The 23,175-nt window shown below is 33.6% G+C and overlaps 3 protein-coding genes across 5 annotated transcripts; 2 read left to right on the forward strand and 1 right to left on the reverse strand.

The window, feature by feature from the left end:
* Nucleotides 1-143: 143 nt before the first annotated feature.
* Nucleotides 144-2,167, forward strand: LOC139996161 (chitinase domain-containing protein 1). Its single transcript, XM_072020323.1, has 7 exons — nucleotides 144-433; nucleotides 511-657; nucleotides 787-967; nucleotides 1,053-1,162; nucleotides 1,235-1,389; nucleotides 1,514-1,843; nucleotides 1,920-2,167. The coding sequence occupies exons 1-7, from the start codon at nucleotides 317-319 to the stop codon at nucleotides 2,059-2,061; spliced, it is 1,182 nt and encodes a 393-aa protein (XP_071876424.1). The 5' UTR covers nucleotides 144-316; the 3' UTR covers nucleotides 2,062-2,167.
* LOC139996162 (estradiol 17-beta-dehydrogenase 11) lies at nucleotides 1,921-5,544 on the reverse strand. 2 transcript variants are annotated; one of them, XM_072020324.1, is made up of 8 exons: nucleotides 5,389-5,544; nucleotides 3,399-3,643; nucleotides 3,203-3,327; nucleotides 3,017-3,127; nucleotides 2,785-2,946; nucleotides 2,631-2,713; nucleotides 2,443-2,559; nucleotides 1,921-2,367 (listed from the first exon to the last, which is right to left on the reverse strand). In XM_072020324.1, exons 2-8 carry the CDS (start codon nucleotides 3,634-3,636, stop codon nucleotides 2,220-2,222), a joined length of 984 nt encoding a protein of 327 aa, XP_071876425.1. In that variant the 5' UTR covers nucleotides 3,637-3,643; nucleotides 5,389-5,544; the 3' UTR covers nucleotides 1,921-2,219. The 2 variants fall into 2 exon arrangements, with proteins under 2 accessions (XP_071876425.1, XP_071876426.1); XM_072020325.1 differs by lacking the exon at nucleotides 5,389-5,544 and adding an exon at nucleotides 4,350-4,474.
* A 4,852-nt stretch (nucleotides 5,545-10,396) lies between these two features.
* Nucleotides 10,397-22,696, forward strand: LOC139996001 (short-chain dehydrogenase/reductase family 16C member 6). 2 transcript variants are annotated; one of them, XM_072019965.1, is made up of 8 exons: nucleotides 10,397-10,690; nucleotides 12,457-12,918; nucleotides 18,484-18,608; nucleotides 18,895-19,005; nucleotides 20,860-21,021; nucleotides 21,114-21,196; nucleotides 21,287-21,403; nucleotides 21,559-22,696. In XM_072019965.1, exons 2-8 carry the CDS (start codon nucleotides 12,690-12,692, stop codon nucleotides 21,752-21,754), a joined length of 1,023 nt encoding a protein of 340 aa, XP_071876066.1. In that variant the 5' UTR covers nucleotides 10,397-10,690; nucleotides 12,457-12,689; the 3' UTR covers nucleotides 21,755-22,696. The 2 variants fall into 2 exon arrangements, with proteins under 2 accessions (XP_071876066.1, XP_071876065.1); XM_072019964.1 differs by having other exon boundaries at nucleotides 10,416-10,574.
* Nucleotides 22,697-23,175: the final 479 nt, after the last annotated feature.

The raw sequence follows: 23,175 nt of genomic DNA on the forward strand, positions 1-23,175 counted from the left end.
CTTAATACAGAGATGTTTAAAGTAGATTGCTTACGAGCAACACCTCTACTCTCAAAGTACCCAGCGACTGCCTTTTGTTTACATGCTTACACTAAAACAATGCTCTCTGGTGTTAGTATAGAACAACTTCAACACTTGGCTGCGTGGCGCAGCACATGTATTGTAGAACAATTAGAACAGTATGCGTGAGCACTCTCCTTTCTTCACGGATGTCAGTATGAGCAAAATAATTTAAATGATACTCTACGTATCAATCACGTATTCTAAGTGGAAATAATTTATGTTGTCAATAAGTTCATGCTAAAATATAATTATTATGAATGTTTTTACATTAATAACTAGCGTATTGTTATTTATTGAATTATCAAATTGTACGTTGTCACCACCCAAAGATAGAAATAGCAAGAAAAGTAAAGGAAAAATTGAAATTAAGGTAGAGACAAAAATATTATAAAAATTTTACGGACTGTGTATTTGTGGTCTAATTTTATACATATTGGGATTGTACAGAAAGGTCCCGTGGGACAAGATGTATTTAGCCGAATTTTAGTGGTAAAAAACCCTAAGACACATGATATTATTCGAGAATCAGGATTTTATTTTTCTAATACAACTCGTAGACGATTCACAGGAGAAGTTTTAGGATATATAACACCGGTAAGTTTGTTAATTTTTGTGGCACAGGTATAATATACTTTGTATATAAATTTTAATAATAAATGTTGACAATACATAAAATAAGTGTATCGATGAAAATATACTTATACATATATGTGTTTTTCTTAGTGGAATAATAATGGAATTGAAGTTTCCAAAATATTTCATGGAAAATTTACAATGTTATCGCCAGTATGGTTGGCATTTCCAGAAGGCAACGCATCGACATATAAATTATCAACTCATGATGTTCAGAAAAAATGGCTGAAGGAGATGAAAGCAACAAATAATGAAAATCATCATGTAAAGAGTATGTCAACTTTCCAATATAATATATAATCCACATTTCTTTTTAAATAAACATACATATGTAAATTCATAATTATTTTTTATAGTTTTACCAAGAGTATTATTTGAACATTGGTCAGTCAATGATATTGTTGGATTATATAGCGATACGCATAAACAAACTACACTAACTTCAGCACTTGTGGATACAGCGAAGGTACCCATAAAAATATACATAATACATTAAATGTTATCGATAACGTGTAACAGTTATGGTACAATGTTTCAGAATTTCCACTTTGATGGGTATGTATTGGAGATATGGAACCAGTTTGTATTAACAGGTGTAGATACACAGATTGTTGTAGCATTGATCCAGTTTATTGCTCATCAATTGAAGAACAATAATTTGGATACAATTTTGGCAGTGCCACCTTCAAGAGGGTAACTTATATTATATTACGTTTATTATAAGCAGATTATAGAATATTTAAGTTCAAAAGTCACAAGACATTATAAAAAAGAATATCACAACACTGTATATGTTATTTATTGTTCAACTTTTCAGCCCAAATGTTCAATTATTTAACAAAGATCAATTTGATCAGTTATCGCCATATTTAAAAGCATTCTCTTTAATGACTTATGACTATTCAAGTATTCAACGACCTGGTCCTAATAGCCCACTTGATTGGGCGAGGGAATGTGTAGAATTATTAGTACCTGAGAAGGGCCCTAAAAGGGCTCAAATATTGTTAGGTCTTAATCTATATGGATACAATTACACACCTGAAGGTGGGGGAGCCATCCTAGGTTTAGATTACCTGAAAATTCTTGAGTCCTTTAAGGGAAAAATTCAGTGGGACGATAACAGCAAAGAACACTTTTTTGAATCAAAGTAAGATATAGGATGATAAGAGAATTTATACTTGAAACTGACTCAGTATAGGATAACATTTAGGGATGTATTTCAGGTCATCAGGGGGCAGTGGAATTATCTTTTATCCCACATTATATTCTATTTTACATCGACTGGATCTTGCAGCAGAGTTGGGTACAGGTATATCTATATGGGAACTTGGTCAGGGATTACATTATTTTTACGATTTATTGTGAACTTGTTTTATATTATATTACAAGTATACGTGACATTTAAAAACTAAAGAAGGTCACCGAAAATAATTAACAAATAAATATTCAGACTTGGTATTAATGAATGAAATTCATGTCATGCTAATCTCTACTTAACACAAATACGGCCGAATTTCTATATATTAATGTACAGTTTCTTTGAGCATTATTGCAACGTTATTGTTATTCTTCAATGCTTGTATTTCCCCCCTTCCTTTGAACATCATCATAGACTGTGGTCCTTGTATGATATGATACATTAATGCCCAGCATAATTTTGCTGGCAATAAGCTTTTAAAAAAATAATATTATAATCAATTCTTTATACAAGTTTAGTTAGATATAGAGAAAATTCGAACAATTTACCATTTCAGTGGTAGGAGGTATCTAACTGATCCAGGTAATACAATGATTACTTGATTTAATAATATTCCAGATACAACTTCTTGCGCAACATACTCAGGTTCTAACATTGGCATCAGTCTATAAATTATAAATTTATTATAGATTTATTAAATCATAAAAGTTACGGTTTTATGGAGCCTACTGCATACCTTGGCTTTACCCCATGAAACATACCCGTATTTATAAAATAGGGACAAACTAAAGTGGTGTGAATTCCGTCGTACTCGTGAGCCTAAGAACATTGCAAAATACTTATGTATAAAAGAGAATAACAAAGGATAATTATAAGACAAGTCTTCTTACTTTAAGTTCAGTGAAGAGACTCTCGTGGTAACCGATAGCCGCAAATTTAGTCGCCGAATAATCGGTACAATTATAGGTCCCTAGAAGTCCTGCCACGCTTGCTACAGTTACAATATGACCGTGATTATTTTTCATCATATCCCTCATGAATGCTTTGGTAATCTGTTGAATGTAAATATTGTTTGAATTAGCTTTATTCATTTTTAATTTAGCATTATTCATTTCAACTTACCCAATAGTGGGATAGAATGTTCACTTCGTAAGTACGTATAATCTCGTCATCTGGTAATTCCCAAAGCGTTTTTCCATATACGTAACCTGCATTATTTATCAATAATGTTACCTAAATATTAAATCATGATAGATAAATTATAATTTATTGCTTATTATTTATTATTTATTTAGCAATTTTACTTACTGAGCCAACTTCGATCTGCACTATCTTTGCCATTCTGTAAACTTCTTCCCTACTGGTGATGTCGCAATAGTAACCCCAACATTTTCCTCCACTGCGTCTGATCTCTTCAACTGTATCCTTAAGCCCTGAAAGTTCATGAAGACATAAATAATCAATATTTTTCTCTTTTTTAGTATTAAAGAATATTACGACTTACCAGTTTTATTAATATCCCAGATAACAACGTGTGCTCCAAGATTTGCCAATTTAATTGCAATCAATCGTCCAATTCCACTCGCACCTCCTGTTATTAGGGCGATCTCACCTTTCACAGACTTTAAGCGATAACGTCGCGGAATAAACGTCAAAATAATAGCTTCGCTTATGTAAATAATCGCCATCCCCGTAAAAAGTAGAAGATCGTATATTACGATGGCCCATTCCGGTAGCTGCATTTATATTCTTAAAACACAAGAGATATTGCTAATTTAATCCTTTAGTCTTCAAATTTTAATGCTTTCGTTTTAACAAACAAAAAGATGTTCAATGCTTTAAAAGAAAGATTGAAACTCTAGTAAAAGATTGAAACGAAAGATTCAAAGGGGCTGTGGCGATAAGCAGGTAGTTGCATTTTTCGATAATTTGACCGAACCAATAAAAGCCAACTCAAAATCAGTCAGAATCAAGTTATTTTTTAAACGTGCTATAAATTGATAATCAATTAATATTCGTAGTAACAAACTTTTGCATTTTTGAATATGAAACCTATACTATCTTTCTTTCGCTTCCAATAAATAATATTGAATATCACGGCTGCTTCCTTGTTATTGCAAATTTTTCACCTGTTAACGATACAAACAAACAAACAAAAAAAATACGATTGGATTGAAATTGTCTAAAAAAAAAAAAAAAAAAAAAAAAAAAAAAAAACAGAGTAGGACTAAATCCATTATAAGAGAAACAAATCAAAATTATTGAAGAATCTGTTTTTCCATACATATAAATCGGAATGCTTTAGAAAGTAATTACATTACCCAAACTGGACATTCACCAAAAAATTACGACATAAAGTATGCATTATTTCTTCATTCCCCGTATCTAAATAGCTCTTTCAACATTAATTGCAGCTCACGCTACGTATTCAAGTCTTATTGCATCCATGATTCACTTTTTTCCAAAGTATTGCGTGTTCGCTTTTTAACCACCGTTGTACGCTCAATAAAGGACCGATTCTTTTGCTTATTCTCCGCTTCTATCAGAATTAAAAATTGATGGTTTAATAAGATTCAATAATGGACAGAAATTATGCGCATTACGGTATTTCTACGCGAGCAGTGGAAGCAAGCCGATTTGCGGTTACTGGTGTTGTTAACTCCGGTCAATGCACCAACAGCGCGTGCAAACGCTTCCTTAACGGGGACCAAGCAAGGATGTATCATTTATACAATTTATTCTATGATCGTCGGACACTTCTGGCTGAATATTTATCGGATTGATTATTCGCAGAGAAGAATCATTTTGCCTGAGTCGTGAATATAAAAAGTGCATCAAACGATCGGCTTCCTGCATTTCCGGTTCTTTTTCTCTTCTTTCTTTTATATCAATTATAATTTATAAAATTGATGTTACGTTGCAATTGAACAATTTTGTTTGCATGTTTGGATGATTTTGTACGAATGAAAGGTAGCAAAGCTTCGATTCTCTGTTATTGTTAATTTAAAAAATGGTCTACTTCGTGTGGCGGCGTTGAAACTGTTACTATTTCATAAAATCCACGGTTGACTAACTGGGAAAAAGCTAACTTTGACGATTATGGAAAGTTACGTGTAAGAAATATACGTATACATATTAGGAAACACGCAACTTTGGGGTTTTAGGATTTTGATTCTATATTCTTTATGAGAATCAGTTAATTTAATTTTATATGATAAAATGAGAAAAATCACCTATAGATTATAAACTACTACGCAAGTACGTTGTTTTTTTAAATAATTGTTACGTTAAAATTCGATTTTGCACTCTTCTTTCCCAACACTTTTGATCGCCATTTTATCACGGAAGCAATTACCCTTTTTATCTATTTTAATACAAAAGTATCCATTTTATCTTCAATAAAGGATGAATTTCCACTTTTCCACTATATTACGGACGAATCGTTTAATTTAAAGTAACGCGCGAAACTTTTGAAACGGTTGCTTCCTCTTTACCTTTTCAACACACTTTCTGAGATTGTTGCCTTTCTTAGGTGCGAGAAACGCTACGAAGATACGTGGATTCGAAAAATTATATTTTACTTTATCTATCCACCTCTGTGTCAATTGATCGACTGGTGTTCGCTGACTAAATTGCAAGACCCGCGATGCTTTGCGTGACTTTAAACTGTGCTCAGTCACGTAGTCAGAAACCCTCTTGGAAGGTATTGTAAGAGTGTTTCTTTATTCCCCACCTACATAGTCTCTGTCCTCGTATCGTACCATTGCATTTAAATCACTGATACGACTACTGATTCACAGTTTTGTAAAGAAATATTTTTTAGATTTCTCTGTTGATGTGTTTTTTCATATTACATACCAATATACGTGGGCTTTATTAAATATAAATACATACGATTTGTTGTGAAAATATATAGTCCAAAAGATAAATTCATAGCGAAGAATCAGATGATAACGAAGGAAATGACGAGGTTGAAGCTGAAGTAGTGCCAAAAGAACCTACTTCCTATACACTACTGGATATACTATAGTATAGTATCTCACAAGATGAATATGCTATAGATCCCTAATACCGTAAGAAAAGCCTGTACTGGGTTTTGCGGTGAAAGTTCCTCTCTCTTCCTGTCTTTTTATCTATCCTATCATTTTATACCGCCTTAGCACGCGGTTGACTGAATTGGCTATATGTGTATGTATATATATATATCAAGCATGAAGGGTATAGGAAGAAAATTGCAGAAATTGTGATCTCCATTTAGGAAACTGACGAACCTAAGGGATTTGTTGTTACTCTTGCATACTTTCACGCTTAATTCAATTGTAATGCTTAGTTCCTTAATATAAATTTTTAATTCATTGAAAAAATATTTAGATTCAAAGAGACTAGTTAAAGAAAGTAGTTATCCTAATTAATATCTTTTTCTATATTTCTTGACATCGATATTATTATCGTTTATTTTGCAATGGTCTATCCTACCCTCTTTAGTTGAAATGTCCTATTTACCACTCCTAGAGGAAATTTAAATTTTATTATTTCCTTTGTAACATCTTTTGATTTATCTTCGTTTAATTTAAAATATTGAATTATTATTTTATGACAGCCTGTATAATGTATAATTTTACTTAGAAGATAAAATACACGTAGAACTTGAAATATTTCAATGTACATATGTTGAAATCTAAAAAAATACCTAAAAATATCTAAAATTATTCTCTATAGACATAATTATTTGTTATATTTTTAATTTCAGTATTCCGATTTCTTCCCTCCTTTGCTACCATCAAATTTGCAAGAGGACAATACATGTATTACGGGAAATTACTGGAAATCGTTGATTTGTAGTCCATCAGACTGTGTTATTCTTCTTCGGGTAGAAAGTTACGACATTCGAGTGAATCTTCGAATTACGTGCGTGCAATTTAAATGGAGCATTATAATACTTCGGCTTACACAATCGAAACGATTTATTTCGTTTTTCGACCATACACGTATGTACCCACACTGGAAAATGTACGTTCGTCTGTACTTGAAGATAATTCGCGTACATATACTTACACGCGTGATTGTAATTCGAATTACAGAGAGAATCCAGTTCACACGAATGAGTTTCGTAGCATAAGTGTAGGAAGATAGCAGAACTTATCGAATACCGGGTGAAAGGACGTCATTCCAGATCTAGGTCAGTAGTACTTCTTTGTACAAAAGACGAAAAAAGTAGAGAAATGGAAACGTTATTCGCGATTCGTGCTTATAGAACACAAAAGGAGAAAAAATTCCGTAATTTACATTTTTTACATTTTTTACTTTTACCGTTTTAGGATACAAGATACTCTAAAACTATTGTTTTCGATACAAATCGCGTATCTCCTATTATAATATCGCTTGATTGTTAAAATTTTGTTCTTTGAAAAAATACTTTCGTTAAAAAAATCTTCGTCAGTTTCGATCATAGCAAGGGATGAATCACATGTTGCAGAGAAACAAGCGTGGAACAATGCCAGATCAGCGGGGCCATTTCATTAGCCATGCAACCTGTTGATCCTCGTAATGAGTCGTACATGAATTAATGAATAAATGAAAGGTAAACAACACTACGAGCTATTGTACACTTTTATCGTGTCCTTTGAAGCAGACAGGACATACTAAATTTTCTTTTATCGCTTATGGCGCTCAAGGATTGGCGCACGTGCGATGAAAACACGAATATGCCTTATAAAAGTAATCCTACAAAGCGTGCTTCATAATACGAAATGTAGCCTGTAATGCCTATTTATTCTGAAAGAGAAGATAATATTTTTTTGTTTTTCTTTTTATTGTTCTCTTTCCGAAAAATATTTGGTAATTTATCATTGTTTTACGAAATTAAACTTCATTACAAATTAAACCTACCAAGTTTCCGATACAAAAACGCCATCTATGGGCGAGTATTTCTATCTGAAATGTACGTACCGACGCGACGCAAACTCAAAGACTTGATAACCCTCTGTACAAAATATGTACTTATATGTGTATGTACATATGCAAATTACTAAATTTTTAATCGATTTTTCAAAATTTACGGTACACTCGTTTTAATTTTTAAATTAAAAATAAAAATTCACAATCTAGAAAATTAGTGTATTTAGATTATAAATCATTTAAATTATTCATACAATAGAATGCATATAGAATGGAATGTATATAGAAACATACAGAGTCAAAAAGTGATTGCAAAATCCTAACATCTGTACGTTTTCATATTTACCTATTTAGTAATTACTTAGAGAAGCAAACGACCACTTGGACAACGATCCTATCAAGATCCTTTCTACTCAAATATGTATCTCGAATTTAACGATTTCACTCACTCCTAAAACATACTTTAGCTGTCTATTTGTTCCAAATTACAAAACAAAAATGGCGAGTATTTTACTATCTTTCTTTTCTATAAATAATTTAATAAATCATTTCTTTTCTTAAAGAAATCTCAAAATGAGATTTCAAGTATCAAAAATGAAGGAAAAATGAAACTTATAAAGCTTAAAAAAAAAAAAAATTTCTTTAATCGGACTTTGATATCGTAATTACTTCATATTATCCAATATGGTATTTCAAGGAGTTAAGGTGGAATGTATCCGAACTAAGAAGATAAATGTCAAAAAGTTAATTGGTTTATTTTGTAGATTACTAAAACGTGCTCAAAATAAGATAATAAAAATATGAGTAACATAATAATTATTATTAACGTCATAGGATTTGTTAAGAGAGGGAGGTTTTCTTGGAAAGATCATTACGAAAACTCGGCGTTAATGATCTTTTTACTTCTTCCCTGTCCCACTCTTTAACGTCACAAAAATTTTTCAAGCGATCAACATCGTTAACAATCAATTATTGATTTAATGCGAAATGCTTGACAAGGACTTCCGAATTATTCGAAATCGGTCACTTTCACCTGCTGTTCTTCTCGAACTAGCTTCGTGAAACAACCTGTAGTTTTGCTAAGTCGCCAAGAGAAAGATTTCTTGTATTTCAAGTTCAATGGTTATACGATGGAATGTAACTTTCCATTTCATCGTAAATTTACAAAATAATTAAACAGCCATCTATTTATACTTTATAAGCTTGTAAATGATGTCTTTTGATTTATTACAAATTTTTAAACATATATTTCCTTATGACTCGTCGTAAGGAAAAAGGTAAAATTAGAAATAATCTTATTTCTTCGCTACAATTAGTAATTTTTCTTTTTAAAATGAAACATTCATATATGTATATTATCAATGTTTGTGTACGAAACGAAATCTCTTGACGCGGATAAATTAAAGTTCTGTTTCAAATTTAGCCACGCTCTATCGATATCAAGGAGAACAGAGTAAACATTGTTCGATTCTAATTTCCATGGCAATAGTATTTCTGTCCTAACATTCCAAATAATAGTCAGCTATAATTGTAATAATCAGATATAATTTCTGGGCCTAGAGTTCCCATCATTCGTATTCGCGCTATCAATATTGGTCGTTCTTCTCAGATAAAACATCTGTTACCTGAATACTATTTTTACTTCTTAAATATCAACTGGATCACCTTGGCATGATAAACTGGTATCGTAATATCCATCGTGTGTACAACGGCAACGAAAGCTGATATATGGCAACATATAGCTAGGCATAGGGAAAATTCATACACAAAAATTCATTTGTCCATCGCCTTATTTCCTTCAAGAGGTTACTCTCTCCTTCGGTTAACTCTCGTTGTTGCGACGCGACGCCTTAACCGAAGGAAATGCGCCAGTGGATCAACGGACGTTTTGTATCGAGGTACCGTTGTATCGGTGTATCGGTACGTAAATCGCGCGAACAACGAGCCATGATGAAATCGAACGATGTCGCGAAGCCACCAATGATTACGTTATAGCGGATCCATGTGAAAATCTGCAGGGATTAAGGGTTTACATTTCTTCGGATGTCGGATACGCATGATACGATTACATAATATTTTACACGACAAAAAGCAAAATAAGCTGTCATGAAATATTTCTTTGACAAAACTTGGAAGTTATTTTCACGATAATGAAATGAATCGAGTTTCTTTTTGGGAATCTTAGAAGGTAAAGGAAGCGATTTGGACGAGGATAACGGGTTTTCACGACGAAGGAACGAAGAAAAAACCGCAGTAACAAGTAAAATCGTTGCTTCTTACATCTGTGCACCTTATTTACCAATGAATTTACAAAGTACAGTAGTAAACTTTACATTCAAATATTTTGCAAAAGTCTACCGTAATCTATGTACATCTTTTTTTCTATTTACTTGGGCTTCACCATACTGTCTACGTAACAAAATGGTCACTGTACCAATTATTGTATAAATAAATAATAATTTATAATTATACTTATAATATATCGTCATTGTATTAAGAAATATTCATTGTATTAAAAAATCCATTGTAGGTCAACGACAACCGATCTAAACGCCCAAAGGAAGGGAAGATAACACACAAAAGATAATTGATTGATGCACGTGCAATTACCACGCTTATATTAATGCTTGTTACTTATGTATCTCGGCTGATGCGCGCAGTCTGCTGCTGGAGATCGTCGAGGGGGTAAAGGCGTACCGAAGCCGCCGTTTTATTCAGTAGACCGACGACCGTAGTGCCGGTGAGACGAGTATCTGTCGTTCAGTGGGCGATTTTTGCATAGGTACGTACTTTCGTACCTTACTGGCTCGCTCCCTCCTCGTATCATCCGTGTTTCACCTGTTTTCGGTTGCGAACGCGAATGACTCCGTAACGCCACAAGAGATCCACGTTCCGATAGTAAGATCCTTTTTATCCAATCTACACATTGTTAATCGATCGTGTATATTTTATAAATTTTACAAGAGGAATCGTCCGAGTCGAGGAATACCTCTTTTCATTTTTATCTTCGTTTGTTCGTTAAGATATATCACAAGTCACGAGGAATTTCTTGGTATAATGAATTCTATAAATATCGAGTCATAGCGATAAGGAAGACTTACAACTTACAACGACCGCAAATTGAATTCACGTATTAACGATACTCGATAGTTTCTCGCAAGCGAACAGTTTGAAAGTAGCCCTCCGATTTCTCGAATCGAGTTTCGCTAGATCCTTCGAAAAGTGTCAGTGTCGTTGTTATTTTTTCTTCTTCGTCTCTTTTCTTCCCTCCGATATCCGATAATAAACACCATTTAACGTAGCCCGAAATTCGCTTTTGATTTATTAAATTTTTCAAAAAACGATGATCGAGAATGCCCGACGTAACTATCGAAGTATCTAAACTAGATCGAATAATCGAAGGAAATTAGATCGACATAAAAAGCTTCGTGTACACGACTATTATTATGGTTTCGTTGTACCTCGTTGATGCTGTGTTCTGGCACACGAAACGTGACACAGAAATTCGCTGATGGTTTAAATCATCAATGTAGCTTTTTATATTAGTTAGAACATTACCATTTAATTTTGTATAAATTAGAACATTGTCGTTTAATTTTGTAGAAGTAAAATATTGTCATAAATAACGTACAAGAGTGTCGAATAATATCAAGCGATATATGTATCGAGTAATAGCCAGACAATAATATCATATTGCATAATTAATATTACGCAGGAAAAATTTAAGATTTATTTTTAACAAGTTAAAAAGTACTTTTTGTTCTGTTTCCTGATTTTTAAGATTTATGCTTGTAATGTTTATACGTAATGCGTATTATATTGTTTCTCTTTCATCGATTCGAACAAGTACACAGATACTATACCACGAAACGAATTCGGATATTCGGAAACAGTTATAACGTTTAATCTTCGTTTTCATCCGTTTCACTTCGTACACGCAAAAAAAAAAAATCATTTTATTCGTGATGATCTTTGTGGCTGAAGGTAACCGAAAAATTACGAGCTTTCTGTAAGTGGAATACATGGCTGAAAATCGAAAGTGAATTTCGCGTCTCATTAGAAAGCGAATCAATGCTGGATATTCGTGGTTCGTCGTAACATCAACTACCGGAAAAATCGTGAATTGCGTTGGTAGAAGTTTTATAGCGTAATAGAAAAGCGGACGGAAATATTCTGTTCTGAAACGTTCAAGGAAACAAAGTATTAATTTCGTTAAAAAGAACAAAGTTTAGGTAACGTTCCATATCTTTGCGCTGCTCTTCTCGTCTTCGGATGTCCTATATTCTACAAGAATAAAAAGAAAGTGATACGAAATTTTGGAGAAAGCGTAAACTAGTTTCTATACCACTAGAGTAACTAACGGAGCTGATCGATGAACTTGCAAATATCATTTCTTTACATTTATTTTTCATTCCTCGATCGATTATAACACGAAATTGTCTACATTCATCAGAATATTCGTATTACGTTGTTAACCATTTGTTCGTTTAAAATCCTTTTTATATGTTCGGTAATAATTAAATATAACGAATCGCATAATGACAGAAAAAGAATACGGTATTCGATAAATATAATATATTGTTATATGTTATTGATCTCACTCGTACGACCAATCTTAAGTCCCTAATTTGTTATTTCATAGTGGTAATAATTATGTTTTTCAGACAAGTCCAGAGCACTAGATACGGTGTTCACTCCAGCATTATTCAGTTTTTAGTCGTAATTCCAGCAACGGTTTTTCTGCTGGCAAGCTGTAATAAATAGATTCTTTGAAGTGCGACAAGCTATGACATCCTGATCGTTCGACCTCTTCGAATCACAGAAGATTTGCGTACATATAAAAAGTTGAAGCAAATCGAAACAGTTGAAACATTTGGCCAAAAGAAACGTGTCGATCATGTCTTTTCTCGCCGACGTCGCAAACGTGATCGGTTTCCTGATCCTCACGGTAGGATTCATCATCAAGAATACCATAAGATTATTTATCCCGGAGAAGTATAAGATGAAGAGTATAGCTGGAGAGATTGCTTTGGTGACTGGGGGTGGTGGCGTCTTGGGAAGGCTTGTCACCCTCAGGCTAGCTAATCTGGGCGCCATCGTTGTCATCTGGGACGTTAATAAGGCTGGTAAGTACCTGTTTTGATATTAATAAATTTGATTAGAGAATTAAACTGTTTTTGTGATTATCGAATTTCAAGGTTGAATTAATTGAGAACAGTTTTAACGGGGACAGGGATTATTACTGGAATTGTAAATTCTTAAATAAATATCTGACGATGATGATAGATCGCGTGGCGATGCTAGAGATAGAACGTGACATAAAACAAAAAACTATCTAACTACACCAATCCGTTTAAGACATAGATTCTAACGAGCTATCACCAGCAAGCACGAGACTAACTTAACGTGACAAAACTACTTCCTTAACAACGTCTATTATGCAATCTTAACGTAACGTAGATTCTTGATAATATATTCTTCGAGGGTCGTAGGCAGTCGTATATTCATAATTTAATTCTCAACCATCAATGACCTTTACTGCAATATTATATAAGATTCGTCTCGCTTTACTTGTTTGTTGCGTTTAAAATTTGTCAATGCATTACGACCTTATACGAAAAGGTTTCTATATATTTATGTCTACCCATATATCTTTCATGACAATTAAGCGGAACGTCATCGCTTCGGGTCATCGAAATCGAAAGTGTTCGATCCACGAACGGACTATCCACGAAGTGTTTAGGCCTTGACTAGAATACGAAGGCCGCCTTGTTGATGTCGACCAGATAATTATAGTCGCACATTGCACGAACCACGCTCGTCTCTTGATGATCATCCAAATTTCAAGGTCGTTCGAAGCGTGCCTGGACTTCCAACACGAATCAATCGAACCGAACACACACGGTGCTTAATTTCCAAACATCACGTTACGTCCTTGCTTTCATCCCGGTTAGAATATAAAAATCGTTGAGAACCATCGGTTTTGTCCTTCCCATTTGTCTTTCCGATTATGACGATTATGATTTATTCATTGCCGAATACGACTCCTTTCTTATCCTTTCATTTTTATTTTATATTTTTTTACCATTAGCTGCATGCTTTTTATTTCTTTCTTGTTTTTTAATTTTTTTATCTGTTCGTTCTTAAAATAGTTAAAAGTTTAAGAAGTAACGATGGATACTGTGAATAAGTCCTAACTTGGAAAAGAAACTGGACAACCTGAGAGAATAATTATTGTAGTGTCAAATCTAAATTACGATAATTAGGAGGAAAATATATAGTATATATTAGCTAACCTTGGTATACATTCGTTAATCAGATGTTACGCTCGTTACATTATTTGTAGAATCATGATTAGAAACATTCAGACTACGGAGCATGTTTTTGCGTATGGAATGATTTACTTATTTATGTGAAGTTTCGGAACTAGAAAGGATCGATTCATCCGTGTTACGAGTTCTTATCTCGTTTAAAACTTGATTACGATTATGATAAGATACGTTCCAGGGCTCTCGATGTGAAACACTTTCTATTTTCCACGAAGCTTTCCAAATTAAATTCTGCATTTCAAAGTTGCAGAAATTAAATTAATGATCATGTTGGCCTTATAAAATCTATCTACCTATTTTTTTTACTTCCGGTATAAGCAACTATTAATCATCAATGTATGACAATTATTTACACGATAAGCGTTAAAGTAAACAATACTTATGCACGTGAATTATATAACAGTCGTTATTATATTATTAGGTTTTTAGTTCTTAGCCTCAATTATTATTCTTCTTAATTATTCTTTATTATTATAATTACTAATTATTTATTAATTGTGCCACGTTAAGTCGAATTGAATGAAAATTATAAGTAATAGCACAAAGTTTCTTCTTTCCATTCGTATATGCGCATGATAATTCTTTATAATTTTTAATTTAACATATTTATTTCCGGTAAAACTGGGCTTACATTTTAGTGTTTTGTTGTTTCTTTAAGTAAACATCAGACATGTATTTCTATTATTAGTAATTAATGAAAAAATAATTATTCTCACAAACTACAAGATATTCGATCTTAGAAGGATTAGCTTACAAATGAAAATATATAAAAATTAGGGAAAAATCTTCATAATATGAGAACTTATAAATAAATGGATAATCCGAAGAATATCGTATATAAATCTGGATAAATAACAAATTTAAACCTGCGATTTTTAAAATTAATACAAGCAATTCAATACAAAATGACAGAACGAAAATTCTCTTCTGCAATAATCATACTTAACATTATTATATTCTGACGATGACTACAGAATACGGAACAACCTTTTGAAATTCGACCGTGTTAATGATCTCGAATCAATGATATAACGTATCTTCGGCTGATTTTCATCGTTCACTGCCTCCATAAAATTTCATAGATCTTGAGTGAAACACTGTGAATCATAATCCTCCGTGTCTTCGCCTTCTTTTCTTAAAACCTAGGTGACGAATACTTCAAGTAGTACTTCAGGTAAATTATACCTGAAATAATTAAGTTCGGCTGGGGTGTCTTTTACATGACTTACGTATTAGCAAACGATTGAATCGTTTAATAAAAATTACGATAGGGGAATCTTACTTCCATTCTATTTGAAAATTATCTTATAAATAAATGGAATAACTTGGAAAATAATTATGTTATTATATAGTATTTACCTTACATTATATCATTATATAACATCTTACTTATTCCAACAACGCTACATATTCTTCATGCGATACATTGGGCAGGGCTGCTCCATCAGCAACTCAAATGAATTTTTTTTATACGCGCAGACTAAATACGCAGATCGGTCAAGCGGTCAAGCGATCAAGTGCAATCTACACGTGAAGAATTACACGCGCGATCTCTGCACATTCGGGTAAAAAGGTGATGTCACCGCGTCTAAAGGCAAGAAAGCCACGCGTACCTCTGCCCATAAATGCACGCTCAGATCAGGGTACAAGAAAAGTCAAGCATTGAGCGTCGTGAGATCTACATGCGCGACGATTCGGCGATGCGCGAGCAAGTAATCGTGACTATTGTAGCATAGTTAGTCGTAGTCGTAGAAGTAACTATAACTGTGGCGTTATTTGCATTTTAAAGTAAGTTTTATTAGTGACTAAATGTTATTTGCTTTTAACATAAAACTAGTATTGGTTTTTACGCACGTACCTGGTAATACCACCTCAGAGTTATGGAAGAAATTGCGGCAACAAATTATCTTTTGATGAACAGAGGAAACTTGTAATAACGTATTTGCATACTCTGAGTATGACTAATTAGAAATTGTCCTACTTGTTTGGATGTTGGAAGACTGCATTTGTCTACAAATATTTTTGATTATATTTATCATTTGTGTCGCCAGAATCGAAACCCTACGTAAATAGAATCGATCATTCCGATAGTAATGCGTTTATTCGTTAAAAACGTCCTCTAACTATTGCATAATATCCATCTCTACCATGCTGCATCTTGAAAGAGTAAAGACAAACACTCGGCCTTATTGAAATCTAAAAATATAATATTTTTAAATAGATACTTCTAAAGTTTTGCAATGAATGGCATCCGCAGTCATTTACATGAGTTTCAACAGCCGGAGAGCTTTTAAACGCGAAAATAAACGTCGGAAAATGAGAAATCATGAATTGTACTTTGAAGTTGTTGATCAAACAGATCGCAAGGAAACAAGAAAGAGCAATATAACGCGACACTTAAGGCCTAGACGAACTGGTTGATCGTTGAGAAAGAATATGAAATTTTCTAAATGTCGCTACGATATTCTCCCGTACAGGTTCTCTCGGCTGTTCCTTTGGATTCGTTCACCCGCTCATGATTTCTACATCGGTGCCCACTTTTCCCCAATAGACACCGCGGTTTGGTAATCACATTGAGCGTGACTCAATCGCACGTGATTTCAATCTCTATCCGCAAATAACTAGGGAACCGATCGGATTTTTGATTCGGTAGACTTTGCCGAGAAAACGGAATAATCGTATGGGATGTAATATAAACTAGAAACAGGATATTCCTTGTGTTGCAATTATCTTTCATATTCTACGTGAGCACGCGTACCACTTAGTCAAGAAGCGAAACAACTGCCTCTCCACACGTTTCGACTTTCTACCCGCGAAAAGCTGCTCTTTCGATTAGGTAAACAATTCACTGCTATGTCCAGATTTTTTAAACTTATTGAGAAATAAAAGAAAGTTAAATTACACTGTCAACGCTAAGTATTAGGGTATCTGCTGATGTTTATCATAAGTGGAATGTTCTAAATGCGTTTATTTCCTAATTATTTCATCGTTTGGTTGAAAATTGTAGTGGTCCAGTCTAATTCATTCGCTACATTAGTCTAAATAAATTGAATTATTATTTTTCATGAAATATTGAAACGTTTATCATAAATAATTCGTTATATATTTTCCCGGAGAAGTATAATGAAAAAGTGCCATTCCAGAATAAACTCGAATATGCATTTTAAAATGTAAAATATTAAACAATGTAAAAAGTTAATCTTCCAGAGTAGATATCCTAATATTTATGATAATATTTTCTTTTTAATTTCGTAGCGTTAACGGTTAATGACATTATTTACACCACAGTTTATTTAAACTTAGATTTCGTGAATTTACACCGTGGCATATATCACTAACAGGTTATCAATAAAGTTTAATCATCTAAATCCTGAAATCTGAAAAGAATTTAGAAAGACCCAGACACGATATTAATCAATGACAACAGGTGTTCTACCGGTCGACCTAGTATTTCCTAGTTTCTCACTGTTGGCGAATATTCTAGCGCGCGATAGCGGTAATTACAGATCTTCTGAATCTTCGTAGACTTTGCCAGAATAAAGAACGTAGTGAGTGATCTCATTTGCATGAAATACCATATTATGAAACAAGTGAAAAGAAACGGTAATCGAGAGACTGCTGCTTGATAAGCGTATCCTTGTGTATGTTGACCTTACTCGTCTGCTCTGATGACTTGTAATGGGGATACAGAAATACCCGAACTTTGTAAAGTTTCTAAGAGAAACCTGAAAACTTTTTATACATCAAGATTGGAGCATTCAAAATGTGTTCTAATATTGTAGATCGCATCAGGTAGTTTGTGTACAGTTACGTAAGCTTGTTTGCCAAGATGACATTATATCTTTTATCGCATTTTATTATTGTTTAAGTTGAATCATATTACACAATATGTAAAAGGACAATATGTAAAAAGTCTTACCGAAAATATTCTAATATAAACAACATTGAAAAGCTCGGTAGAGCCATAATTATTATTCGAACTGATCATAATGCTGTTCGAATTTTTCGATAATCGAATAATTTTGTATTCACGAAGAAACGAGAATGTAAAGTTTCGAGTAAAAATGTAACAATTTCTTTCAGTTTCTCTTCTTGTCTTCTAACCCTCCTTGCAAAGGACTATTCTATCTAACTATTTTCTTATATTATAATCGAGTTTCCACTGTACTATTGTTATTCCATATAATCATCTCCAAATTTCCCATAAATGCATAAAGATCCGTAGTCTAGTTACAACTATTCTTTGATACGATTTTCATCTTAATCAGTAACATTGTATCTCTGATTTTGAGGACACAGCACTCATGGAAAGTTTACTCTCGCCCATTTAGTTTATTAACGAGATTGCTTTCGTATTTTTAGGTATCGAGGAGACTGTCAAACTGGTGAAATCCGCAGGTGGTATCTGTTATGGTTATGTTTGCGACCTGTGCGATCGGGAGGATATTTACAAAAAAGCAGAACAAGTCAAGAAAGAAGTTGGAAAGGTGAGAATTGCGTGATAAATAAGACAATGTTGTTCAATTTAAAAACAAGACTTTGAAACATCTTTAAAAACATCTTAATCATAACATTAATATGCAATGGTTATTATACCGTATAATTTTTATTTAAAGGAAACGAATGTGTGTGTATATGTATACGTATTCGCATCAACTTGCATATTTTTCTTTTCGCGATATTTTTATCGCGACATAAATCACACGATTTCATAACCTGTCAAATAATGAAGAGTCGGATTATCATAATTGATTACATATGTAAATCTTATAGGTAACCATTCTGATAAACAATGCAGGTATAGGAAATGGCTATAGACTTTTGGACACGCCGGACAACCTTATTATCAGAACAATGGAAGTTAACGTAATGAGCCACTTTTGGGTACGTTTCTATCTCAACTTTATTATCTTTGATTTCAATTCCCCTCTTGTAATTTATCACGCGATAAAACAGAAGCGTCGGGAATTACGAAATTATAATGAGGTTTTCATCTATGGAGAGAAGCTTATCGTACGAATTTATGATTAACCAAGCAATTAAAGCAATACACGCGGAACCGGTATTTTTAATTTATTAACAAGCTATGAACGTGTTGCATTAATTTCTATGGAAGATCCAACTCTCAAAACGAACGTGGCACTTGACAAAATTTTCTCACTCTTGTCGTATGTGGCTTTTGTATGATCGGATTTCGTAACAGATCCATCGGTTTAAACTCAAAGACAATTCTCCCTTTCGCAGCGTAAAGCCCGAGTGAGAGGCATTCCTAGGCACGATATTCCCTTCGTTTAGAAGTATTGCTGTGGGTCAGGTGAGAAAACCGGTCGGATAGATGCAGCCAGTCGGCCGTGCAGTCCCAGTATACTCGTGTCTGAGAGTTGCGACACGCGAGGAGTATGCTTGCCAAATGCGTAGACAGCATTGAGTTCTCCAATACGAATTCCCATTGACGTAATTCTCGAACACACTGAGTCGAAAAAGCAATTATATTTATCACATTCTTGTTCCATTCCACTATTCGACTATAATCGTCGAAGATGATGACTTCGAGTCATAAACATTTTCTTCGATAAGGTTATGACGACATTGTCCGTCACAGACTGTCTGAAGAAGAGCTGTTTCTTCCCAGCAATATAAATATCGGTGATTTCGCGAATCACCGGAGGTTGGTCGACGTAACAAGGTACAGAGTGAAAGTTCAGGGGGGACACCATCCATGTCGAGACATCATCGACTTACACGAACGTTCGGTCGATAGAAGAGTTAGCCGATTCGGAGCACGGAGAATGAAAATTATAGCGCGTCCGGTAGAAGAATACCGATTTTACGAACCGCGTTTCGTCATAAGCTCGTTCCAATAGGGATATCCATCTTGATGTTCACTTGATAATAATAAGACAAAAAAGAAAGAATAAAATAGAGACAAGGTTTGTCGACCGCGTTGTTCGAGACGTCTCAAAGTCCTTTTCTTCAAACGTCGGATGTAATCACATCTTCAGCCTCGATTGCAAAATTTCGATGCATACTTGCGCTTGGAGTTACCACACATTTTACAATTTTCGTCGATTCATTGGCAGAACGAAATGTTTCCTTCGATAAGACACGAGGAATTACATATAAGCTCCTCGTATACGTGATTCTCAAAAACCTTGCCTCGATACCCCAACTTTGTTACGCGCGGTTTACGCGCCGATGATTTTACTTTCGAAAGTGACGAACAGAGGAAGAACAACGGAAGAAAGATAGACTAACGACTAGATAGGGAAGTAGGTTAACAGCATTGTAAAGAGCACAAGCCAATGAGTCTCTTGCAATATCCGATGTCACGGCCATATCCCTGAGAAGTACCGTCAATTATTGTTTTCCAAGCTGCCGCTCCCAACGTTCGCAATTCGATTAGCTAGATACTCTATCTCTTTCCTCGTTTCGTAAAGTAGTCGGAGTGCATTTACAAATTACAGTTTGTCTTACAATTATATTTGCTTGCGTTAGTAGCATGTAAAATTACAAGCGAACATTGCATGTTTTTGTAAATGCAACTGAATATATTTGGCGTTCGTATACTTTATTATCATCGAGACAAACATTTTTATTCTTCCAAGAAAATAGAGGGACCCATACTGCTAAAGATAACGAGACAATCGTATAATTTAGCGTTAGGATATTTTAATGTAATATTTAATGTAATTTAAGGCAATCAGAGATGATAATTCTTTTTTTCTTCTCTTTCTCAAGACAACAAAGGCGTTCTTGCCTTCGATGATGGAAGATAACAGAGGTCATATTGTGAGCATTGCAAGTATGGCCGGACATATAGGAGTGTCACATTTGGTGAGTTATTGCACCTCAAAATTCGCGGCGATTGGATTCGACGAAGCTCTTCATATGGAGCTAGTTGTAAGTTTATTACCTTTTTTTTACATCAATATCATTGCCCCTCTTTAATTAATTTTAACAAATACGCTATTATTTCTTTTCTTTTTTTATAGGCTGAAGGATATAAGATTAATAGCACGGTGGTATGTCCATTTTTCATTCGAAGCACCGGTATGTTTGATAACGTTTCAACAAGGTATAATCTTTTTTTCTCGTATCTACATGTATAAATAAAAATGTACGAGTAAAACATTTAATTTCGTATATCTGTCCCCGCATATTTTAGATATTTACCGAGGCTCACTCCGAACAACGTAGCGGATCGAATCATCTCCGCTATAAGATGCAACGAAAAAATTGCTATAGTACCTGGTTATCTTCACATTTTCCTCATTCTGAAATGGTAAATAATTCAATAGAAATATAAAGCTAAAAAGTTTCACGAGAGAAAGATAAATGATAAAAAATAGGAAAATAAAAAAAGTAAAAATATCTTTTTCGTTACTTTGAGGATATTAACTGTTCGTCTAATAGGCTAATTTTTATTGCGATTTTTAGGGCATTTCCGTGGGAATGTGCGGGCATGCTCGTACGAGGTCTACTTTTAAATAAGATTCACCCATCGGACTCGTCATCTCCTCCTGCGAAGAAAGAAGAAGAAATTATTCCTACTATGTTGCCCAAAGATCCGGACACCACGGTTATTCATCAACAATTGACTAGACGTATTTCTAGTTCCGAAAGGAAACCATAATTATTTGGTCATCTCATAAAGTTTCATATGGAAAGAATAAATGACACGTATGTGGAAGTCATGGAACATTGTAATAAATATAAGATAATAACCATGTTATTGCAACGGTGAAAAACCCATTTTGTACAAGTTTTAATGTACAATCAAAATAGCTTGTTTCCAAGGCGAGTCGTTCTTTCACAAAATTAAAATAAGTTTCGCGAAACGAAAAAGTTGTAGAATTACTATTTCCCAAAGACACGGCTTCAAGTCTTGTAGAATAATGAAGTGAATCGAAGTGAAGATTTTTAAGACACTAAGACTTTCATGAACTTCTCCATTCATAATTGTAAGTGTATTGTGATTTTCAGGAAATAATGCACAATATCAACAGAGTTTCGTATATAAATATATATACATACATATATATATTTATATATATGGCGTTAAGGATCGTTTTAGTGTTTTGTACGATAATAAAATTTCATAGTACGATAATAAGGTTACAACTCTAAGATTACAATTCCACAATTTTAACGCTAATAATTGTTAGATAAGAAAGATTGATATAATTTTTCGACATAGATATAATTTTTCAAATTTCGTTTGTACGGTATAATGAACATGTGTAATAGCCTGAGATTTTTTATTTTTTATTAACTCGGTTACAAAAGCGAACAAGTATATTTATCAATCGCGTGTTATAATTCTGTCGACTGCTATTACGAAACAATTTACAAATGTCAAATAGAAAAAATAAAGTTGAAAAAATTGTATCATTTGTACTTACGCATTGGCCCATTTGAACTACCGATTTTTAAGATAAAATTTATCGAACCAACGCAACTTATGTATCGTATGTACGCTATCGTTTTAAAAACAGAGTGCCATATGTCCGCCCTGATATACAAATAATTGTTTTATAAACGAACATTATAATAAAATCGCAATTTCTACTCTTCAGCATTATTTATGAATATCGAATGTTTAAATAATTTTACAAATTGGATAATTCGTTCGTTTTTAATTTTTAGCAACCCGATTATTCAAAAATCCCTTATACCTAAATAGATGTAAAGAGGCATGAAAGAACATAAAATGCAAAATGACCGACTTTCACTAAAGTTTCACGATCTTCGTAAACATACAATTCACCGCTGAATATTACTCTTAGAATTCAATTCTTGACAAAAATTATAGTGAATTGAAAAAAGTCAAATGTACCATTTGGAAAAGCAATTCGACGCTTATATCAGTAATTGATAACTATATGATTTCATGAGTGGAACGGTATACATAATGGTGGTTTTTTTATTGCTTTCGGTAACTGTGTCATTGCAGCAACATCGCATTGCAATCGTGCAATTTAACACGTTACTGTACTCGATATATTTATCTCGACAGCTGGAAATATTTTCTAAAGATACAGAATAATTACACGT

Source organism: Bombus fervidus, chromosome 17 (genome assembly GCF_041682495.2).
Source record: "Bombus fervidus isolate BK054 chromosome 17, iyBomFerv1, whole genome shotgun sequence".
NCBI classification, from domain to species: Eukaryota; Metazoa; Arthropoda; class Insecta; order Hymenoptera; family Apidae; genus Bombus; species Bombus fervidus.

Bases quoted from the DNA above. Each gene is read 5' to 3' on its own strand.
- LOC139996161 (XM_072020323.1), top strand. From the start codon at position 317: ATGAATGTTTTTACATTAATAACTAGCGTATTGTTATTTATTGAATTA. The intron at 968-1,052 runs GTATGTCAACTT...TATTTTTTATAG, and splicing joins TGAAAATCATCATGTAAAGA to TTTTACCAAGAGTATTATTT. The intron at 1,163-1,234 runs GTACCCATAAAA...ACAATGTTTCAG, and splicing joins CACTTGTGGATACAGCGAAG to AATTTCCACTTTGATGGGTA.
- LOC139996162 (XM_072020324.1), bottom strand. From the start codon at position 3,636: ATGCAGCTACCGGAATGGGCCATCGTAATATACGATCTTCTACTTTTT. The intron at 2,560-2,630 runs GTATGCAGTAGG...TATAATTTATAG, and splicing joins TTTCATGGGGTAAAGCCAAG to ACTGATGCCAATGTTAGAAC. The intron at 2,368-2,442 runs GTAAATTGTTCG...TTTTTTTAAAAG, and splicing joins TACCTCCTACCACTGAAATG to CTTATTGCCAGCAAAATTAT.
- LOC139996001 (XM_072019965.1), top strand. From the start codon at position 12,690: ATGTCTTTTCTCGCCGACGTCGCAAACGTGATCGGTTTCCTGATCCTC. The intron at 19,006-20,859 runs GTACGTTTCTAT...CTCTTTCTCAAG, and splicing joins ACGTAATGAGCCACTTTTGG to ACAACAAAGGCGTTCTTGCC. The intron at 21,404-21,558 runs GTAAATAATTCA...TGCGATTTTTAG, and splicing joins ATTTTCCTCATTCTGAAATG to GGCATTTCCGTGGGAATGTG.